The sequence below is a fragment of the Monodelphis domestica genome, chromosome 6 (assembly GCF_027887165.1).
Source record: "Monodelphis domestica isolate mMonDom1 chromosome 6, mMonDom1.pri, whole genome shotgun sequence".
NCBI classification, from domain to species: Eukaryota; Metazoa; Chordata; class Mammalia; order Didelphimorphia; family Didelphidae; genus Monodelphis; species Monodelphis domestica.
The window spans coordinates 252713102-252737233 of record NC_077232.1 but is presented as its reverse complement, the minus strand read 5'-3'; the positions used below and the strand labels follow the sequence as shown (position 1 = coordinate 252737233).

At 38.5% G+C, this 24132-nt stretch overlaps 1 protein-coding gene and 1 long non-coding RNA gene across 12 annotated transcripts in view; one reads left to right on the top strand and one right to left on the bottom strand.

Moving 5' to 3' along the window:
- SGMS2 (sphingomyelin synthase 2) overlaps positions 1-13165 on the top strand; it is a 121727-nt gene extending 108562 nt beyond the window's left edge. For all 10 annotated transcript variants that reach the window (XM_056803106.1, XM_016423013.2, XM_016423014.2 and 7 more), the window contains 2 exons: positions 6034-6200; positions 8282-13165. In XM_056803106.1, the coding sequence (XP_056659084.1) occupies positions 6034-6200; positions 8282-8485 (371 nt within the window). In that variant the 3' untranslated portion in view covers positions 8486-13165. The remainder of the gene's footprint in view (positions 1-6033; positions 6201-8281) is intronic.
- LOC107649284 (uncharacterized) overlaps positions 10775-24132 on the bottom strand; it is a 64913-nt gene continuing 51555 nt past the window's right edge. Inside the window, exons 2-5 of one of the 2 annotated variants that reach the window (XR_008912989.1) lie at positions 20749-20791; positions 19701-19841; positions 15608-15739; positions 10775-10863 (exon numbers count right to left, since the gene is read on the bottom strand). This is a non-coding gene — a long non-coding RNA (uncharacterized LOC107649284). Of the gene's footprint in view, positions 10864-11528; positions 11609-15607; positions 15740-19700; positions 19842-20748; positions 20792-24132 lie in introns of those variants that run through there. The other variant, XR_008912990.1, reaches the window with a different exon arrangement.

Here is a 24132-nt window from a genome sequence, read left to right as displayed (position 1 = left end):
AGATATCTATTCTGATAAATTACATGTAATAACAATTTTCCACATAGGTTTTCCACAGTTATAAGATCCAAATTGTCCTCTTCCCTTCTTCCTTCCCCCTTCCTGTAGATAGCAAGCAATTGGATCTGGGTTATACACATATTATCACGTAAAATATATTTTCATGTTGTTCATTTTTGTAAGAGAATAATCATATAAAACAAAAACCCAAACAAATGGAAGGGAAAAAATTGTATACTTTGATCTGCATTCCATCTCCAACAGTTCTTTCTCTGGAGGTTAATAGCATTCTTTGTCCCAAGTCCCTCAGAATTGTCCTGGATCATTGTATTTCTGAGAATAGTCAAGTCTTTCATAGTTGATCATACCACAGTATTGCTGTTCCTGTGTACAATGTTGTTCTGGTTCCTTAGCTTACCATATTCTTGAGCTGCCTGCGGTTCATTAGATTTCCTCACAGAAGGTGCAAACTTGAATATTTTAAAATAGAGGACAGGCTTTTTATTCTGTAGAAAGAATATATTCCATTTTAGGCAATGTGGACTAATGGAAGAAACCCTGGATTTAGAGTCAGAAAGGTCAACCTCTACTATGTACCATTGTTGTGAGCTTATGAGAGCCATTTTATTCATTGGTGCCTCCATTCCCTTATTGGTAAACTAAGGATCTTGGATTAAATGGCTTCTGAGATCCCTTCCTTCCATCCACCAATGTGAAAAGTAACCATCTAATCCATCTCCCCCAAATGGCACTGACTTCAAATTACCTCCATCTTTGTGTCCTGCCATGCTGCCATGTGGATTCATTCTGTGTGGCCCCATAGGGCAGAACCAGAAGCAACTCGGCTAAGTTGCATGTAAGCTATGTGGAGCAAAGCCTCCTAACAATTAGAACTGACCATAAATGGGATGGGCTGTCCAGAGAGGGAGACGCTGCCTTCCACATCACTGGAGTTCTTCAGATTGAAGACTGGATCACTGGATTCTTGTCAGTAATACTATAAAGAGGGCATTTCTGCCCATCTGAGTCTCCTTTTTATTCTAACACTACAAGGCTTTATGAAATCAATCGTGTTGTAGATCTAATTATATTCAAACTTTTAAAATTCTCATATTCCATTTTTATTAGTTTTGACCACACCTTTGACTTTATTGGTTTTAAGGAGTTCCCGGAGAGTAATTTCCCCTCCTAGTACAGAAGAATTTCTTTTCTCTTATTAACCATCTTAGAGAGGTACCGAGGCCGAGATACTGATTCAGCAAAAATTTATCAGACACCTTCATCCAGACATCAAACACACCAAAGTCATCCACAGCATCCCAAGCCATCACCAGTCATCTTGAATTTTGACTGGCCAGTGGATTTTGATGACTTGGAAGAAAGAGTGAGGTCTGTGATATTTGTGTAATTCTACCTCACTTAAATCCATTTTGTGCTTGTCAAAAGACATTATCAGCAATCATTTTGGTCCTCTTTAAGTATGATAGGAAAATCACCATTAAAAGATGACCTACTATGCTCCAAGTTTTGTGCTAGGAAGGAAGGAAAGAAAGAAAGAAAGAGAGAGAGAGAGAGAGAGAGAGAGAAAGAGAGAGAGAGAGAGAGAGAGAAATAGAGAGAGAGAGAGAGAGAGAAGGAGAAAGAGAGAGAAAGAAAGAAGGAAGGAGAAAGAGAGAAAGAGAAAGGATGGATGGATGGATGGATTTCTACTCCAAGGACTTGAAGTGACTTGTGCAGAATCATTCAGCCATTATTATGTCAAAGGCAAAACTTGAGCCTAGGTCTTCCTGACGCAGAGGCTACCTTCTAATGCCATTCTACCTTTCTTCATTTTAATAGAATTACTTTATTTCTAAGTACTTTGCCCTATAGATCTATTATCTCCAAAAAGCCTTCTAAAATAATGATGTTTGATGTGTCCTTCCTCTGTTTTTTTACTCCCTTTAAAAGCTAATCAAAATGAGCCTTAGTTTTTAGTGTTGTGGTTATCCCAAGACATACCCCAAGCCAATCCCATAGATTTAAAGTTCTATTCAAACCTCTTTGTACACTGTCAAGTGTGGGAGGGCTCATCCCTACAGTAAGTCCAACTGGCTTAAGCCAATCTATGAGCAATATAGTAAATGAGAACATAATTGTCAACTATTTTGTAAGTGTAAAATGCTCTATAAATGGGAGAGTTCATTTTAAAAAAATAAATGTGAGGGCCCAGCTGGCATTGCCCCCTCCCCTTCTCCCCTCTCTCCCTCTCCTTTCCTCCCTCTCCCTCCCGTCTCTCTCTTTTTTTTTTCATAATCTAAGAAGTGTTAGGGGGTTTTTGGCTCGTGGTTGCCAAAGACTTGGTAAATTTAATATTGCTTTGGGAAAACTTATAATTCTCTATGAAAGAACACAGTTCTCTAAATGCAACAGTAACTAATTTAAAGACTGTCACCAAAGCTTTTCTAATTCCTAAGTCAGAGATTCTTAACCTAGAGTCGATTAACCTTTTATTTAGTTAGTTTATTTTTATAACTTTTTTTTTTCACTTAAACCCTTACCTTCCATCTTCAAATCAATACTGTACAGCAGTTCCAAGGAAGAAGAACAGTAAGGGTTCCACAGTGAGGGATAACTGACTTGCCCAGGGTTCCACAGCCAGATTTGAACTTCCCATCTCTAGACCTGGCTTTTTTTCCCCTGTGCCACCTAGCTATCTGCTTTGATAACTATTTCACCATAATTGGTGTCATCCTCTGTCTTTTTTATATTTTTTAATGACTTAAAAGGCAAGAATTTTAGAAGGGTTCCATAGGTTATGGACAATTCCATAACCACACACAAAAAGGTTAAGAACCCTTGATTTAAAGTTTGAAGGCTTTTTTTTTGCAGTCAAATATTATAAAAATGAGTAACCTATAACCTTTCTCTTCCCTAAGAAGCACAGTGGGCATCATGTTTATTCTGGTCCTCTTTAAAAGGCCTTTAAGAGTTGAGTAGGTACTGTAGACCATTTATGGGACAAGATTCTCCCAGGATACCACGGCATGACTGGTGGGTTTGAGAGCTCCCCAGTGGGCTGAGAAGGCAGTAACATTGCCAGCACTGGTGAGATCCCAGTTCAATCAAAGAAGTCTACTAACTAGTGTGTTGGTTTTACATTTAGCGCTTAAATATGGGCCACAGGAGATGGGGATTTGTGTGTCCACCCCACAAACACCAGTTTCAAGTTCCAAATTCAAACCTTGCTTTGAGGTTGCTACATAATTTGTAGGTGTTCACATAGGAGAAAATTTATGGTTTGCATGTTTGTGTCCCTACTCTTGGGGAGGAGCATTGCTTAAGGATCTGCTGTGTTTCATAGGAATTCTCCCGCTTTGTAATTAGTGTCCCATATATGAAAAAGGGTGCCTGTACCCTGGGCAAATATTGCCTTCTAAGCTGGACCAGACACCATATGGCTGCTCTGAATTAGCAATGGATCCTTTGAAAGGCATCCTTCTAGCAAAAGAGGGGAGGGAGGTATCACTGATGTCTATTTTTTGCTTCTGTTCATTTCAACGGACTCTGTCGTGGCTCCCTTTCTGATAATTAGAGATGTTACTTGTCTAGTTCTTACTGTTGGAGCAAGTCTGCTTGGCAGCTAAGTTGGCAGGTGCCCTCTCTGTAACCGTAAAGCATTGCACTGGCATGAGCCATTATTATAAGAGAGCGACAGGCATTTTTGTACTCGTATATGCTTATCCCAGGCTTTGATCTACAATCTACTTGGATCCTCCCAACCACCCAGGAGGGTAATAGCATGCAAGGATGTTCAGCTCTATTTTAGATTTGAAAAAATTGATTAAGGAACAGACCCTGCCTATTTAGCAGGACTTGTAGGACCCCTGGGAACCTGGAATACAGAACTGCAAGAGGCCTTTCTTTAGAGATCATTTCTCCTAATACCCTTAATTTATGAATGAGGAGCCTGAGAGGTTAACCAACCAGCTTTTCCATGTGTTGGTCTAGCACCCTCTTGTGGTCAGGGGGATCAATGACTAGTCAGTGACTGGCAAGCAAGACTGCCACCAACATTTGCAGGGGTGGCATGGCCTATGGGGGCTAGGTATCTGCTGGCATTGATTTGGAGGGAAAATATACATGAAATTTCTGTGTTCTTAGTCATATAGGACATCCTGTTTTCTTCCAGAAAAATCAAAATATGCTTACTTTAAGATGGAGATCATCCATGGATCATATTTCCTCCATGCTCCTGTGAATGACCAACCATCTCTCCTTAATTCTGTTTCCATCCTTTGGGATCAGTTGTAGAAGCCAGTTCCATCCTAGAGCCTTGGAAACATGCATAATAATGTGCCACATTTTTGAATATCAAAAAGCAGGTTTCTTAACTTTTATTGTGCCATCATAATCCCCTGTAGCCATCTGCACCCTTGGAATAATGTTAAATGCAAAAAATAAAATGTGCAGGACAACAAAGAAAACCATTTATATTAATAAAATAGTCATTTTTTTATTACGTTCATGAACCATAGGGTGAGAAAGTCTGCTTTAGAGTTTCTAATGTACTTTCCTCTTAACAGTGCCTATGAAGTGAGACAAAGTAGTAGCACTACAAAGAGCACTGGGCTCAGAGTGGCAAAACCTGGGTTCAAATCCTGTGGCCAAGACAGTTAATCTCATCATTTTCTCAGTTTGTTCTTTCAAAATGAGGGAATTGGATAAGGTAATGCCTCATATTTCAGCTATCAGTTTCTTTTATGATGGTTTTAAGTGGGCAGTAAAGGAAGTAGTAGGGCAGCTAGGTAGTACAAGTGGATAGACTACTGGCCCTGGTGTTAGGAAGATGGAAGACCTGAATTTGATCTTGGGTATGATTAGCTATATGACCCAATTTCCCCATCTGTAAATGTAAAACAAGCTGGGATCTTTGACAAGAAAACCACAAATGGGGTCATGAAGAGTTTTGGACATGACTGGAATGGCTGAACAAGAACTTGGGAATTAAGATAACTCCATTTTTCTGATGAGGAAATGAAGATCACAAGATGCCAGGTCTCTTTCCCTCCAAATTACTCATTGGACAGGGAACCATTGGTATGGAAGAGAGGCCTGCTCTTCCAGAGAATGATGGTTTCTTCTAAGAAATAATCCCAGACTATCTTGCAATAGGTGCTAGCTCCCCATTTAGAACCTCCCAGGGCAGTGACAAGAGACTGAATGATAGCTTTAGAGCTAGAAAAGGGATTTAGAGATCATCTACAATGAGGTGGCACCATAGTGCATAGAGTGCCAGACTCATCTTCATGAGTTCAAATCTAGCCTCAGATACTTCCTAGCTGTATGATCCCGGGCAAATCACTTAACCTCATTTGCCTCAGTTTCCTCATCTGTCAAATGAGATGGAGAAGGAAATGGCAAACCACTCCAGTATCTTTTGCCAAGAAAATCCCAAATGAGGTCAAGAAGAGTTGGACGTGACTGAAAAACAATTAATGACAATCAACTGTGAAATTAGGTTTGTTTTTTAAAATTAAACTCTTATCTTCTATCTTGGATTCAATATTGGTTCTAAGGCAGAAGAGCATAATGGCTAGGCAATGGAGGTTATATGATTTGCCGAGGGTCACACAGCTAGGAGATATCTGAATCCAGATTTGAATCCAGGACCTCCCATCTCTAGGTCTGATTTTCTATCCACTGGAGCCACCTAGCTGGCCCATGTAAAACTTGTTTTTTTAACCGATATTCTGATAAATGTATTTCAGTATAATTGGTTTCCTTTTCATCCTTTGTATTTTATTTTGTATATTTGAAACATTATTCTGAGAAAGGGACCTCAGGTTGGCAAAGGCCCCCAGGTTTTGACCCAACAGAAGGGAAGAATGCCGGATGTGGCATCAGCCCTTTTACCAGTGCTCGCCCAGGTAGCATCCGAGACTCTCGTGCTGCCGTATCCCACCCTGGGGATGCCATGCCTGGGTATTGTCAGGAGCTCCTCACTGGCTTATCTCTGGAAGCAGGAGTAACGCGTGGCTTTCTGCCCCACAGATTCGCCCCGGCACTTCTGGTGGTATCATTTGATCTGCTGGCTGCTGAGCGCCGCTGGGATCATCTGCATTCTTGTGGCCCACGAACACTACACTGTTGACGTGATCGTCGCTTATTATATCACCACGAGACTCTTCTGGTGGTACCACTCCATGGCCAATGAAAAGGTGAGGGCGATGTGGAGCTCTTTGGTGCAGGTCGCTTGGGAGATGCAATAGATTTCCCATTGAGGGAGTTTTTAACCTTCACCTTCCATTAGGATCAATATTGAGTATCGGTTCCAGACAGAAGAGTGGTAAGGGCTGGGCAACAGGGGCTCAGTAGGCTCTATAAGACTGGCAAAGGCTTTGGGTTCTTGGCACAAGAAAAGAGAAGAACCCTTCATTTTTTTTTAAACTGTGACCCTGGGCAAGTCACTTGACCCCCATTGCCTAGCCCTTACCACTCTTCTGCCTTGAAAGCAATACTCAGTATTGATTCCAAGATAGAAGGTCAGGGTTTTATTTTTAAAAATAAAAATAAAAAAACCTCTTACCTTCTACCTTAGAATCCATATCTGTATTGGTTCCAAGGCAGAAGGAGGAGCATAAGGGGCTGAATAATGGGGGTTAAGTGACTTGCCCAGGGTCACTCAGCTAAGAAATGCCCATGGCCAGATTCTCTATCCACTAAGTCACCTAACTGCCCCTCAATGTGTGTGTGTATGGGAGTTTTTGTTTGTTTGTTTGTTTTTGCAATACATGCTTTTTTATTTAGAATATTTTTCAGTGGTTACATGATTCATGACTCTCCCCCCTCCTGCCCCCCCATCTTCCCTCCCAGAACTGACAAGAAGTTCCACTGGGTTATGCATGTATTATTGCTCAAAGCCTATTTCCATCTTTTAACATACAGAAGCAAGGAAACATTAAGTATCTACTATGTGCTGAGCACTTTATACATGTTATCTAATTGGATCCTCACACTCCTAGGAGCCAGGTTACTGTTATTATCATCCCCATTTTACAGATGAGAAAACTGAAAGAAATTAATAGACTCAATTGATATGACTAGCATCACACAGCTAATAAGTGTCTGAGATCAGATTTGAACTCAGGTCTTCCTGACTCTGCGCTGATGATCCTTCTATCTCTTGGGGGGAGGGGGGGGAATAACCTCCTAATTTATGTTTTATATTTTAGAAATTGTTTTTTTTCCCATCAGAGTCAAGTATACTCTGGCTAAGCAAGCAGGTCTGTTGTTGTCAGCTTTTTTACAAATTCTTTCATTTAATCAAGAAAAGGGTATTTATTACTTCATACGTGCAGAGCAGTGGCCAGAGAAACCCATCAGATGGATCCCTCCTCTCCCAAAGCATAGGGCTCGTGGGCCCATCCAGGGAAAATGCTATTTATTAGAAAGGTGTGAGACAACGGAGAGCTCTCTTCTGCTAGTGTGCCATCGACACTAAGCCTTGACATCTGGGTCAGATTCTGAATGGTTGGAGATGGACGAAGGAGGAATGTTTGCAGGGACCAGAAAACGAGACATGTATAAAACCAGTCCAAACCAGTGAGCATTTATTAAGCACCTACTAAGTGCGATTGATAGAAAGAAGAAGGCAGCTGGGTAGCACAATGGATAGAGAGCCAAGCCTGGAGATGGAGCTTCCTGAGTTTAAATGTGGTCTCAGACACTTCCTAGCTGTGTGATTCTGGGCAAGTCACTTCACCCCCATTGCCCAGCCCTCGCTGCTCTTTAACCATTTTTACTTTTTTAATTTTTATCTATTTTATATTTTATCTATTTATTATGTATTTATCTATTTATATTTTACTTTTATCTATTTTATAGTTTTGTCTATTTTATTTTATTTATTATGTGTTTGTTTATATTTTATTTTTATCTATTTTATATTTTTGTCTATTTATATATGTATTTAGCTATATTTGGAAAGTAAACATTGATTTTTACATGGATTAATTAAAAATTTTTTTTTTCATTTCTGCTATTTGGTTAAGTGTAACCTTTTATTTTAAATTTTTTAATTTAAAAATGTTTAAAATATTTTTAAATTAAAATTTTGATTTTTAAAATTTTAATGATTTAATTAAAATTCAAAGTGATCATTTTAAAACATTTTAAATTTTAGAAATTAAATTTTTTTTTCTATTTGTTAAACCATCCCTACTGATGAATGATTGCAATTTCAGTCTGTTGTATTTAGAGTTATTCATTTGGAATCTCTCCATCTGTTTTCTTTTCTCAGAGCTTGAAGATTTCATCACAGACTAATTTCTTATCTCGAGCATGGTGGTTCCCCATCTTTTATTTCTTTGAGAAAAATATACAAGGCGCAATTCCTTGCTGCTTCTCCTGGCCGTTATCCTGGCCACCTGGCTGCTTCAAATCCTCCTGCAAAAAATATTCACGGGTTCAGAAAACAGGAGAGGACAATGAAAAATCCACCTGAGAAGAGAGAATCATCGAGAAGAAGGCCTACGCTCTTAGACCAAAACGTTTCACGCTATAACCAAAGGCAGAGTTGTTTGTTTTGTTGTGTTTTTTTTAATAGGAGGATTGATCGGTGTGTGAAGAAGTGGACCAAATTTTGTAAATGATTTGAAAGATAAAGTATTGTCCCGTGATATGACGTTTATTTGTCATGGGGAAAAAGGCTTCTGCAGCTCTATACCCATTGATGATGAGACCCAGGACTGTGCTTGACAGATGAGGTTGGAAAAGAGGTGCCAAAAAAAAAAATATCCTTTCCCTCCCATCCCATCCTTCTCCCTCTTCCAAAGCCTTTCCCTTCAGAACTCGGAGTGAATTCCCAGTCCCCCTCCCACTCAGAAGAGCAGGATTTAGTGACGTTTTGAACACATTATTACTAGGATATATGTATAGCTACCATATAAAGGGAAGTGTAACCTAATGTTAGGAAGTGTAGTGATAAGATTCTCTAGGCTTCTCATTGGAGCCTCCGTGAAAGTGACACCCATCATTCAGGAGATGGAAAAAAAAAGTTGGGCAAATTCCTGCTGTTTTCTCTGCTTTGGAGGGGAAAAGATAGCTTAGAACCCTGGAATGCTCACTGCTGCTACCACTCAATGAATGACATACCTATTACTTTATACATTTTTCTTTTTACTGATAACTTTATTTTTTAAAACAATGCTAGGCTGATGTGCTCCAACTGCAGACATGTCTGGCAACATCACAGAGGTTTTACAAGTGTGTAAATACTGCATTTTAAAAGTATATTTAATAGACATCAACAAAACAATTCTGGGATATTCCCAACAGGACATGAGTTTCACTTCCATGTTCTGTTCCCTAGGGCATGCTTGAACTGCCCCAGTGCAGAAGAAGGTAGATGCCATGGGCTAAGAAAACACTTGTGGGTACCAATACTGGTGCCACTTGGGGCACAAGCCCCCACTGCTCTTTAAGGTCCAGTCCTGATCACAGGTTTACTTGTGTGTGGACTAGACATAGACTCTAGGAATGATCTTTGGTCACACTGAATTATGAAGGATCCTTGTTCTAAATATTTACCTCGTTCTTTCTGAAAACCCAAAATAGATGCCTAAAATTTTGATGTATTCTTGCCTTTTATCAAAAGATTCCACTAGCCAGAATATATATGGACAGATACTGGAGTTCTCTAGTCCTTACCCAATGAGAATGGTTATTTGGTGCTGAACCAGTTGAAACGAGTGTGAGACTGTTAAATCTACCCAATGACTACGTATTTGTTTATAGATTTATTTAAAGAAGTAATATAAACAGATTGGATTTTTCTTTTCCATCTTTGAAGACTGTATTATTATTTAATGTTATGTATCTTTGGCTGATCTCCGAACTTATTTCCTCAAATACTTGAGGGCTATTTTTAAAGGCTTCCAAATAAAAGCCCAGAAGCAAAAAGAAGGAATCAAAATTGCAGTTTTACTCATTGTTAACACTGGGGGAAGATATTACCAATTAGGGGAGAAAAAAATGTTTCCTCCCTATAATAATGATGGAAAAATACAATCAAATTATCATCATTAGCAAGACCAGTCAGCTTTTATAGATGTATGATAAACTTTGAATTATTTCCATTTATCTCAACAAAGCACAAAATTTCCCCTACTCTACAGCAGTTGTCATCCTTGGTGCTAAAATTCTCTGATTGCCTGTCGAAAGTGGGAAATGTAGATTAATTCAAAGGGAACTAACTGTTCTCCAGTCAGCTCACTTTAAATAAGAATTATAACCTAAACATTCTTTGTAGGATTTTAGACATGAGATCTCTGTAGCCTACATGGGGTTTTATCTGATCTTAGTTCCCCAAAATTTTCATCACAATTTTGATTATTGACAGATTTGTGACGGGGACATGGTAGTTTGCTCAGAATCCCTTTCTCTCCCCAGGAACTAAAAGTCACTGTTGCCCAAATTAAAAAAATAGATAGTCCTAGATGATTTGTAAATATTTTGCTGCCATCAAGACACTGGAGGATTGTTTTCCCCACTGGACCTCCAATGAAAGTGGAAAACATACTCCAATATGACAGTTGATCTTGATTATAGTAGTTCCTCTATTTTTTCCAGGTGGCTTATAATTACTGGACTTGAAACAAACTCAGTTTCAGTTCAGTTTTAATAGTTAACATTATTTAATAAAGGCCTTTGTAAGCTTCTTTGAACAGATCTTACATTTGAGTCAATCCCAAGGAAAAACTTCATTGTGAAGCCCATTAAGGACATGTTGCCATTTCCTTTCAAGTTCTTCAAAGTAGTTTTGCCTTCACACCTGGAAATTCTGCCACTCCAAAGCACTTTGTATATGTTATAATTTAATAGCTGAGGAATTTGATAGACAAAGAAAGGACAGGAACCAAACATTAAACATTATCATTTTGGTAGGGAACATTAAAGAAAGCAAGAGAGAGAGAAAATGGATTTGAGCCACAGAAAGGAAACCTTGGAATTTAGTCCCTGGAACTGAAAACTTGGGTGCACTGCCCTTGTAATGGTTGTCCGTAAACCAACCAACAAAATGGGAATAACTTTTAGAGTGGAAATCTGATTCCAAATCCCTGATACAGTTCTCACACTTCTCTGGAATGGAATTTCATTTGAAAAAATGTTGATTATATCTATAAATACCTTTCCCACTATCTCTGAAAATGGAGCAAATCCATGTTTTCTCAGCTCTCATGCACTGGCATATTGAGTTCTACTTGTAATAATCCTAGAGTTGGGGAAAAGTTGTTTTGACCTCTTTAGAAATGAATTTTGCAGTAGAACTGGACTGTCTTGGGAATCTTGAGAGACATGGAACACTGGTCGCATATGGTAGCTTTGGTAAGATATACTTAGTGTATATTCCACCGCCCTCTTGTGGAGATAACACACAAAGCAAGATCTTTTCGTTTTGTTCTGTTGTTTGTTTATTGATACCTACAAAGAACCAGACCCTCCAAAAGTATTCAGACCATCTTTCCAGTCTTTATTTCTTTCAAAAGAACCTCTTTCATTGCTTCCATCACTAACTTCAGTGCCAGAGTACAGAAGACAGGAGTCACACTGGCATTTTTAAATTGGTCTAGAGAGAGAAAGGTCAAAATCCATTTGGAGTGGAATTTCTGCAAAATAGTTGTGGCCCTAACATGCATAATCATCCACTTTTAAAGCAAACATACAAACCATATTTAAATGAATGTCACCAGGCCTTAGTGACCATCCCATTTCCTGCCTCTGTGGCTTTGAAGTAGGACGGGCTTACTGTCTTTCTCACCATACTGTTGTGTTTGTGTGTGTGTGTGTGTGTGTGTGTGTGTGTGTGTGTGTGTGTGTGTGTGTGTTTTCTATTATCTCACAGCTTGTTTTTTCAAATTGAAATATATTTGAATTTTTTTTTGTTTTGCACAGTTAGAAAATGGATACAGGTTCAAGCTGGTCTTACTACTTACTCTCAGTTTTTAACAAGTGCAAAGAGTCTCTTGAAAATTGAAAAATAAGTCTAAATCAAGCGTATTTTACTTGAGATGCTCTTTACTTTTGATCAATTGGCTCTTTATGTGCTGGCAAAAGATATTTTCATGCTATTTCATTAATGCCATTTCAGGATATCCTCATAATTAGCTGCTAAGAGATGTTTTTGTTTATAAAAGTTATAATTGACATAAATGTCCCCCAAACAATGCAAATTGAGTCAGCGCAATCAACATTGTGCTTGGCACAGGTGCCTACTTTGATATTTTCTTGCTGCTTATTAGGACCTCTTGTACCCACTTAATGCTGTGTATTTTAAAAGAATCATGAATGGAAATAGATCCTTATTGTATCTAATGAATTAAGGTGGTTTTGTTTTCAGAAGGAAGGAAGGAAGGAACTAGCCATCTACATAAGCTAATCTAATTGCCAAGTTGGAATACTTTATTTAATTTACCTCCTATGCAATGATTAATGCTGCAAAACATATGGTTATGTTACAATATACCCATAAAAGAGATTCTATTATAAGGGTTAAGAGGTAGTAGCCAACTGTATTCTTTTGGAAATGTACTGTACTGTTTCAATGTGTTAAGTGCCTTGTAAAGTACAATTTTAGGTCTATTCTAGAGTATGTTATTTTCCTGACAAATATTTTTCATTATAAAAAGGATAAATATACACAATATACTATTACATAACTTATAGTTTTGTTAAATGTGCTTACATTTTAATCAAAGATACTAATATAAATGTTAGACGCTCTTGTTTCCTATCCAACAATACCATAGGCATCAGTCTAGTATATGGAATTCATTTTCAGCCTTTCGTAGGGAAAGGAAGAAATGGAAAAAAAATAGCTCAGATTCTTTAGAAGTGCATTTTTCATGACTGCTTGTTTTGTTTTGTTTTTTTGTACATATACATTTCAGTTGTAATTTTGGGGTGTGAACGTAGTGTACACATATTCCTAAAATGCCAAAGTTTCACTTTTTTTCTTAAAAAGTGCCTAATGGTGAGTTTAAACTAATTTATGTTTCTGCATCACAGAGAACAGATAATGTGCACACCATTTCTAATTCCTTTGGGTTTTGCTTTTCATTTGTTTTATTTTTTAAACAAAATGGTATACTTTGTATTTACCCAATAAACTACAATGAGAGATGAATGGTGTTTTCAAAATGAGTATTATGATTGTGTTTCTTTGTGTATCAAGTGATTTGAAAGATACCTGTTTGCCTCCCCCAATTTGCAAATCTAACCAATGTGGCCAGCTCTTTTTTGCCTCTACTAGGAGAGATCTGGGAGCAGAGATCTGGGAGCCCTTCTTCAATCTCCCTGCAACTTTCTTAAATCTTTTGATTTAACATAATGAAACATAAATATCAGTATGGTGAAATAGAAATAGTAAATCTGTGTGACACTATTTCTGTTGTTGCAATGGTACTCTGACAGACTAGAGAGAGCTGCTACTAAGTATGGGGACACACCTGCCTATTTGCAATGGAGGTAGAGGTACTACAGAGATAGAGATATGGAACCAGAGGGGATACTGCTACAGGGGTATGCTCTGGACTGCCTATTGATCCCTACACACTAATATATCAATGCTTTCCTACCCTCTTCCTCCCCCTTTACCTCTCCCTTAACCACCCTCTTGTGGAAGCCTTTTTGGCTTCCTCCCTCCCCCCTGAGTGGACTATAAAATACTCTAGTTTTCCTTCTCAGGTAAGGGGTTTATTGTGATAACAGGATGGGAAACTGAGGTAAGAGGGATGAGGGTTTCCCTAAACTATAAGGAGAATTTAGGAGGGTTATGGAAATAATCAGTCTTGTCACTAACTGTGACAGAGAGACAGTCAGAGATGGAGGACAACAATAAAAATCTTCCTTTTTCACAAAGTCACAATGAAAAGTCTCTCCTTCAGCTTGGCTTTCCTCCAACTCTTGGTCAGTCAAATCTCAGAGAGAGCAGAGGTTTCTCCCCCAAAACCAAGTCACCCCCACAAGAGTCCTCAACCAGCCTCAACTGCCAGAGAGAGAGAGAGTGACTCCAAGTCCCCTCCCTCTGGTCAGCTCAACTGTCAACTCCTGGGAACAGGAAATTCCTTCTTCTTGATTGACAGCCAGGTCTCCAGCCTTGGTTCTTGCACCTTGACTTGTCCTGCAAAACCTCTCTCTCTTCAAGTCTCTCCCACAATGGAAATATACTTCTTGGTTGTCTAATCACTCTGCAAGCTTTTATGAAATGCCTGGTGTGCTCTAGAAACTAGTAAAGCAGTGAGGACACAAAAGAAACCAAGAGAGTCCCTGCTCCCAAGGAGTTCAGTCTAATGGAGGAGATGAAATGCAAAGAATTACGTACAAACAAACATAGGATAAGTTTAGAGGTAATCACAGAGGGAAGGCATTAGCTAGCATTTAAGAAGAGTTGGAATAAGTTTCATTTAAAGGGTAGGATTTTAGCTGAGACTTAAAAGTAGTCTGAGGGAGAAAGATGGGAATAAAAGGGAGACACAATGCCAGATAAGAAGGACAACCTGTGAAAATGTGGAGAATCAGGAGATAGAATGTCTTTGTGAAGACCAGTAGGGAGATCAGTTCATCGGAAGGAAGAGTATTGTGTGCATTGTGGGACAGGAGGCAGGTATAAAAACCTAAAAAGGAAGGAGGTAAATAGGTTATAAAGGACTCTGAACCACTGAAGTTCATTTGAATGGGTGTGATATGGTCAGAGCTGCAAACAGAAAGATAGATTTGGCAACCGAGTGAAAGATGGACTGGAGTGGGGAGAAACCAACCAACAGACTACTGCAGTGGTCCATGGGTGAGGAGATCAGAACCTGTACCAGGAGGCAGTGTCAATGGAGAGAAGGGACATATCCAAGGGCCTGAAAATTTAGAAACAAGAGAACATCATGACAGATTAGATATGGTGCAAGGGTAGACAGGTGGCTCAATGGATTAAAGCCAGATCTAGAGATAGTAGATCCTGGGTTCAAATCTGAACTCAGACACTTCCTAGCTGTATGACCCTGGGCACGTCACTTAAACCCCTATTGCCTAGCTCTGACCAGTCTTCTGCCTTAGAACCAATATACAGTATTGATTCCAAGACCAAAGGTAAGTGTTTAAAGATAAAAGATAAGAGGATAAGAGTAGTAAAGGATGACAACTATGATTTCAAGCTGAGTGACTGGCAGAACTGTGGCACCTTCCAACAGTAATAGTAATATTAGGAAGAGGAGAGGGGAGAAATGATGAATTTAGTTTTGGACATGTTGATATCCAAATTAAAAAATGTTCAATAGGCAAATGGAATTGCAAACATGGAAATCAGGAGAGGAGTTAAGGCTAGATAAATAAATTTGAGAATCATTTGCATAGAAATGATAAAAGAATCCATGGAAGCTAATGAGATTGCCATGAAATATAGTGTAAAAGAAGAAAACAGGCCTAGAATGTGATGGAGATTGAGATGTCCCACAAACTGCCAAATAGCTGAAGACAACCAAACAATCATAGAAACAATAACTAGTTGATTAGAATGGGGCCACCTTTCAGATAAGACATTGGAGTTGCTTAGGTTCACAACTATGAGAAAACTCACCTCAATCTCTAGACATCACCTAGGTCCTTGGTTGGGAGTCTCTGGATAGTAAGTTCTGGTTGTTGTTTCTCAGTCACACAGGACTAGGTGCACACAATGCTCAGTTTCCACACTCACTGCCCTTCTGAGAATCTATGCAGAAAAGAGCAAAGTTTTACTGACAGTTGCCCCAAGGTGTTTAACATATTATTAGTTTCCCATTTACATTGTGGTTTCACTCAACTCATGTGGGCAAACAGAGTGGGCCATGGGTGAAAAGACTTCAGTTCTCAAGGCAACAATTGCCCAAATGAATGACCCCTTCCTTAGTAATTAAATGAGAAAAATCATTCCTGAAAACCCCTACCCACTTTTATTCTTATTTTTACTCTTTATCTTTGCTTACCTTACTAGACTAACTGACTATAGTCATTAGACAAAATATAGTTGCTATATTCTCTTATATTAAAATTTATTTCCTCACAATGGAGTCAGTTTGCGCCATCAATCAATTCCTTGGACAAGACCTCAATCAGCATAAATTGCACAACTCAAATGGAGTTTTTGAAGGACATCCATTCTTGATGGACATGAACTAAAATAGATCCAGCACAAGAGCAGGTCATATGTATAAAAGAACCAGTGTTAAAAACGGCAGAGAGGTCAAGACTCAATCAATAAACATTTGTTAATCATCTACTGTCTTTCCAGCAAAGTGCTAAAGACTGAAGCTACATATAGAGGTAAAAAGGTAGTCCCTGCCTTCAAGTTCACAATCTAATGAAGGAGATAACGTGCAAACAAATATCTACAAAGTCAGCTATTTACAGAATAAACAGAAAATAATTAGCAGAGGGAAGCACAGGAATGCCCAGTGGAGAAGGGGTTGGGAAGGCTTCCTGTAGAACATATGATTTTCATTGTAATTTCAAGGAAGCAAGAAAAGTCAGTAATCAGAACAGGAGAGCATTCCAGGAGTGGGGGACAGCTAGAGAAAATGTGTAGATCCAAGAGATGGAGTATCTTGTTCATGGGATAGTCAAGAGGCTAATGTCCAGGAATATGGTAGAAGAAGACTAGAAAGGTTGGAGAGGACTAAATTATGAAGAGCTTTCAATGCCAAACAAAGGAGTTTGTATTTGCTCTGGTAGGCTATAGAGTACCATTGGAGTTTATTGAGGAAGGGGAGGAGATGACTTGATTGGACCTGCATTTTAGGGAAATCATTTCAGTGGCTGAATGCAGGATGGAATGGAATGGGGGAAGACTTGATGCAAGAAGACCTACTAGAAGCTGTTGCAGTAATTAAGGTGTGAGGTGATGAGGGCCTGTACTAGAGTGGTGGCAGTGTCAGAGGAGAGAAGGGGGCATATATGAGAGCTATCACCAAGGTACAATTGGCAGGTTGTGACACCAGCTTGGGTATGTGGGTAGGAGGTGCACTGAGAGACAGTGAGGAGTGGAGGATGACTCCCAAGCTACAAATCTGAGACGTTAAGGGATGGTGTTGCCCTCTATAGTAATTCAGAAGGTAGAAGGGTTTGGGGTTGGTTTAAAGGGAAAGATAGTGAGGTCAGTTTGGAGTTTAAGGTGAATGTATGATTTGTGTGAATTGTGTAAAGCTAGAAAGCTAAACTCTACTCAGCTATTAAGCAACTCTGCTTGTTTGGCAAATCTATTTGCCTGGAAATGGAGCTTAGGCTTTCCTATTTCATTAGGGCTTTTCTTAGAGTATGCTATTTGTGCTGACCATAGTGATTTGGCATAGAAAATGGGCAGATGAAGAAAAGGAGGCTTCTATGTTTTGGTAGCTTCAGCTTAGAAGCTGAGATTGTTCATAACTTTTTACTCAGGGATCATAACCTTAAATCAGGGGGGTCCCATCCTAGGGTTGGACTAAGATTGCCTCTCCCACCAAGGCTTTTTCCTCTGAGTTGTTGACTTGTTCTAGCTTCAGTTGAGATTTGAGAAGTTCTTTTGCCTTACATGACAAGTATCACCCATCACAGCTCAGAGAGTGTTGCTTCTAATCATCTGATTTTTTAGCATCCAATTCTTTGTTCTATATGCCAAGCAAATATTAACTTCTCCCTTACTAGAAATCAAATTTGTTTAATTTCTAAGTGTTAATGCTGCTGCTACTACTACTACTACTACTACTACTACTACTACTACTACTACTACTACTACTACGAATAATTTCATTTTTCTGTTTTTGTCATGGGGTCTCATGCTGGCGCCCGCTATGCTTCCTTTCTTCTTACACAAGTCTGAAATAAATGTTTGACATAAGGATATTATGCTAAATTGTATAAAGTGTGAATTAAGTGTGGGTTGACTAGGTTCCATCTTCTGATGAGATAAGGGGGAGGTTAAAATTTGTAATATCAAGATTGAACAACTGGGGCTTATTTCAGGAGAATGATTCTGATCTGTTGTAGAGATAATAAAAGGGGAAATACACTTTGAAACCTTATAATTGGTACAAGAATGGCTATCTGCACATCATCACAGGCTATCATTTCCAAGGCAGCTCAACAGCAACAATAGGAATAGTTGGGTTGGGGATAATACAATAGGTGTGTTTTTTAAGGGAGGGGGCTTAAGCAAGATCCATTAGTCTCTCGGAGAGGCCTGTCACTTCCAGGAATTGCTCTGTTATTGCAACAAAGTTAGGAGAAGAGGGGAAAGTGTTTGGGGGGGATTTAACCCCTTTGTCCCCCACACTCTGTAATTTTAGCCTTTCTTTTGACTTGTTCCCAAGTCAGGGATATCGTGGCTAGGTCCTCAGGGTAGTCATTTATGTTTGCCATATTCTGCTGTTCTCACGAGTCCTCTGATATCTGTATTCACTTGTGTAGGATTAATTTTATAAAGTTTTGTAATAATAATTTGAAGTAGAAGAAATAAAAAGGAAATAGAAGTATAAAAAACCAATGATCTAACAAAAGGAAATCCTCATGAGTAAGTTCTCTTGGCTCTCAAAAAGCCTGCACCCACAACTGCCTGCAATCACAAGAAAAGAGAGAGAGGCAGGGCTACACAAAATTTATAGCATGACTATATCAGCATGTAATGTGAGAAAGAGAGTGGGGTGCTGGGAATTGTAGTTCTGGGGTTCAGATTCCAATTACACAATCCTTCCTGTGATTCCCATGGAAAAACGGGCATGTAGAAATCTCCCAGATTTACATGCCTAGTTTCCCCATGGAATCAGTACTATATTGATTAAGAATCTTGAACCCTAGAGACTACATTTCCCACAAATATCCTTGTTTCAGATGTTGAACCATTTCACAGTGCCACCTGATATTAAGGTGAAATTTTTCTTTCCCAAGTCTTCAATAGCTATTAATACTGAGTTAGGTGGGGGCCTACTTAGCACCTGAAGAGGCAAATGTCAGGTCACATCTATACAAGAGTTGTTGGCTGCAGAGACTGGCCTGGACCAGGCCAAATAGTCTGGGGAGAATTGCTATTCCTAAATCTGTTAAGCTTACTTGCTATTAGTAACAAATACTTGGTAGTGGTGGTGAACTCTTCTCCATAAGAGATTCTCCCGTGGATAATAATTTCAGTGAAAAGGTGTAAAAATTAAATTACATTTCTACTAATAAATATATTCTATTTTATGAGGTTTATTAAGGATCATTAGAAATCAAGGAATAAAGAAGATACAAAATTAAAACCACGTGCCCATGGCTGATTAGCCCATTTAAAATCCCCTCACTTAGCTTAACACTATACTTGCTACATCATTGCAAAGGAAGAGAGCGTAGGAAACATTACTACCAGTTAAAATACCAACTGTGATCTCACCAACATGGAGACTCCAGAGAGATTATAGGGAATTCTGGGAAATGCCAAGGACTTCTGGGGAATGAAGTCTAGGGTTCAAAATCTTCATTTTTACATTCCCCCCCTGAGAACCGAGGAAGACTAGCCTCTCCAATGGGTCTTGTAAATAAACCAGCTATGAAATTACAATAATTTGAGGATAAGAGGAAAAGAGAACAAAATCAATAATTGCCAGGTGCATTGACAAAAAGCCACTTAGGGGGCAGTCCCCTTCAGCATAAGAGTATACATACAAAACAAATGCATTCAAACCCACACAGTTCAAATCACCACATTCCAAAGTTCACTCTGTATTTTCTGGTGCATCTTGTGGTCTGTGGAGGCATCTTCATGGTGTCTTCTCCAAACAGTTCACTTTCTGGATTCTGAGAGGTTTCATGTTTCTTAACCTAAAATTCTTCTCAAAAGGAATTTAAACTTTGCAATTTAAAATAATAATAATTTATACATTTCCCCCTGAAGAGGGTGATTGAAAAACACAGGGATCACTTAGGGATGCATGGCTGAGTTATGAGGTATATGAATCAATTGGCAAGAGAAATCAAAAACATCAAAAAATCCAAATAAAAAAGATAATTTCTGGATGAAATATAGACTATCAAAGTCTTATGTGTAAAAATTCTAAGTAAAGGAAAAATAAATCTACAACAGGTCCTTGAATCAGGGCCCAATGTAAATGATATAAGCAATTATGCATTTACCCAATCAGTAGCCAGGACTGCAGAAAGTTTGCCACACTATGAAAGAAAGGCTAAATTTTAGGAGCCAGGTAGGAACCAAATTTGAGATACTTGGTAGAATGTGGAACAAGGAAGACCTGCCTTTAACACATGTTAAACAGCCGCAACCTCGAACCTCAAACATGTTCAAGTCCTCTTGTCATGGCTCAAAACTTTCATCAACCCCATCAGGTTTGGTTGGTCTCTTTGACCTTATGCTCAATTGGCACTATGCAATTTAGCTTTATGCTTCTTTGGCACTGTGCAATGGCTCTTTTTGTATTCTCTTGTCCTAGAATCAGACAGAATCATTAAGCAAAGTCCCATAATTTGGGGGCATGCATTGACATTATAGCAAATATATTTTAAGCATATTACTGCAAAATCAAAAAAGTTAAAGAAAATCTTCTCAATACTGATGACATGTGCTTCAAATATAAAAAGGAGAGAAAAATAAAACTGAAATAGTATACTGCACATGCCAGCAAAAACAATAATAAAAGACTTTTAAAATTCAAAAATATAGCTTACAATCATTGACACACTGTGTCAGCTAAGGAAATGTAGAATAGAAAGGTTTCTCACCAAAAAATGAGATCCATTTCCTCTTCATACCTGGCATGATCCACTGCAAATGAATTTCACAAGGTAACAGGTTTTTTTTTTTTTTTAATATAAAGAACAGTAGTACAACAGGTAATGCACATTCAAAAAGTACCAAAATTCCCAAAATTCACTATAGCCCACCTAATTACAATAGCAAACAAACCCACCATCATATTTCATATAAGTTGCTGTATGACAAAAAAGAAAAAACCATGAACTGATGGATATTTGTTACAATTTTTACAGACGTAGCAAATCTTTCAACCTTGGCAAATACATTTTTAAACAAAGTAAAACTTATTTGTGTCTAGAACATCATCAAGAAATCTAGATTGTTCTGATGGAAGTAAAGTGATCTGAAAAGTTATAAATGAGAGATGCTCCCTTTTTGGGAGCCATCCAGGGGTACCATGCCCTGGGATTAACTTCCCAGCTCCTTTGGTATGAAACTGTGATGTCCCATCCATTCACATTTTTATAAATGTGGGAGGTGGGGATTGTGGGGGGGAAAGCCCCCTACCCCCTTATACTTAGATTTTAGTGATAGTGATAGGTTTAAGATAATCAGTATTGTGATTCTAAAGTAATTAGTATAAATTCCATTATAATCTTAATACAATCAGTAAAACTCATCATTTTACAAGGATTTCTAACTCAATCATAAAAACTGCTTCTAATGGGATTAGAAGATTGTACTTCCCTTTATCATAAGATGCTGACTATCCAGATCTCATCTCCAAATATGACACAAACATCATGCCCCCTTTCCTATTTGGAAATAGTCATCTCTTCCCCCAAATCATATGAGAGAGAAGTAACGGTCACTTGACTTGACTAAGTCATTAGTCAAAAGATTAATATAGGCTTTCCAAAATGAACTAATCAATCGGCTTTGAAATTGGGTAACTGTTTCTAAAATAAGGTCTATATGATGTATGTCTTATGATCTTGTACGGAAGTATTCATTTTGTTATAAAAACCAGGTCTCAGCCTCTGGGCGTTGTCTCTTGCCGGGGTCCAACAATGTAATACATGCATGAGAATGTTTTTATTGGAAGACTTGGCCCTCTTCCAATAAAATCTAACTTTCTACCTTGACTTGGAGAAATTTGGCTTTTTTATTTTATTTACCTAGTTGTCTATATGGAGTCTGTGGGTTTCTATTTCACAACAGTTGGTGACTCTGGTGGTACTAGAGTGACAGCCTTGTGTGAACTTTAAATTACTCCACCCTTCTTAGATCTTACTTTATGGTGAAGATAAAGTTGTAATCTCCTGATTGAACAATGAAGGTACTTAGTTCTTACTATATAGTGAAGCTAGAACTTTAAGCTAAGTCTGTTTTTAGATCTTAATACAAAAATGTGTTAAGTAATTATAAAGGTTAAATTAATTACAAAAAGGTTAAGTAACAAAAAGTGAACTTAACAAAGAAGTGTTAAGTAACTCCAAAGATATAATCTAATCAAAGAAGATGAGAACTAAAGAATGGGTAGTCCTGGAGAAAAGCCTCTGATGTGATTGGTAGACATGAAAATTTAGAGGAGGGGACACAAGAGTAAAAGGGCTATATGTTTCATGTCACATCCTCTCTCCGGGACCTTTAGCAGCAGAGAGGTGGCTGGTGGCAGCATGCTGGACCTTTTGGCATCTTGGTGTGGCTACAGCTATTGTCTGGTTCAGTGATGAGTTTCTGGCTGAGTTTTCCTCATTTACTTTCCAAACTTTATCCTCTTAAAAACCTCTAATCTCCTTCAGAGACCTAGTGGCAGAGATCTTGAACACCCCTGGCACAGGCCAGGCAGGAGAAATCCTATACTCTCTTCCCTCTTTCTCCTTAAAATCCTTCCCTCCATATTAATTAAAATTACCATAAATTTCCAGACTGACTTGGGTATTTTATTTGGGATTTTTTCCCTGGTGACCAATTAATTTAGATTAAAAGTCACAACCCTAAAATTATCCTTACACTTGTCACCTCTGATGGGTTTCTCTTTCATACAGAAAGATATTGATCTCAAAAGGTTACCCACAGGATTTATTCTTCCTGTTTCTTTTTTTGTATGAGAGAGAGACTGAGTTTTGGTGGGCACACAATGGCTCCTCTAGTCCAAGAATCCAAGTAAGGTAAGAGGATTTGGAATTCTTCAAGGCTACAGACTTGGAGATATTTCCAGACCTATCTCTCATTTTTCTTCAATTGTCTTTTAAATTCGGTATAAGCCAGAAGTTTGTGAAAAAGAGGAACTAAAAATTTTCTTCTTATAGTTTGTGGAAATGAGAAAAAATAGTTTTAAAATTAATAAGGCAGTTTTTTTTCTGTATGTCCTAGGCTAAGTAATATATAAATTGGCAGAGAGAAAATTAAGTATTTCTGACTAGGTTATTTGTTTACGATGTTATGCTCTCTTATAAACAGATTTTCTTTTGAGTTCTTTAGCTCACTATGAGGGAAAGCAGACTCCATGAATAAATAACATGAGATTGTTGGGGTTTTTATGGTTCAGGTTTAAAATTTTGTTTATGTGACCTGCATTTGTGCAAGAAGTTTCAGGGAAGGTGAGTTGGAGGGCTGGATTTGGTGGCCCTGGGGGGTGATGGGGCTAGGTTCAGCCTGGGGGACATTCACAAGAGTGTTGAAATTGTTCCCATTCTTGCTTTATTTTGTTTTGGATTTGGTTTTTCTTTTTGAGTATGTGTTGTAATACACTGTGGGAGAAATCTGGATCTCCCAAGGGGACCAGAGTGCTGGTCTCAGAGCCCACAGAAACTTTTTGTGCGCCTCTCAGCCTCCATTGTTGACCTGAGAGACCCCCACAGAGGGGCATTTTGTAGTGCACGAACCCCTGAGAAAACTAGTAGTGACGTAATTATGTAGGATCTAGAGTACGTCACAGTTATAGTTTCTTCTTGAGAAGTTCTATAACCCTTGAAGAGAGGGACGCCTCCCAATCATGGGCTCTAGATTTTCTAGGGGACCTATTCCAGAAGGCTCTCCTGTAGACAGATTTTTAAAGGCTTGGGATAATGGAGATCTGCCTGTTGAACAAGGAAAAGATAGGAATAAATGTATTGAGTATTGTTTTCTTTTATCTAAAGCCCTTAAGGACTTCTGGCCAAAATTTGGGACCCAAAATTTTATGATTAAGTTAGAAACCTTCTTAGAGAAACAAAAAAATTAGAAACATCTTGAATATTTAGGAGATGGGAAATATATGATTAAGTAAGAAAAATTAATTGAGCATGAGGAAGAGGTGAAGAAAAAACTGGGACAATTTTTGCAAACCCCCTTAGCCTCTCCTTTCTATTCTGAAACTGAAAAGGGTAAGAGCAATGTCCAAAATCAGGAACCCAGCAAATGCC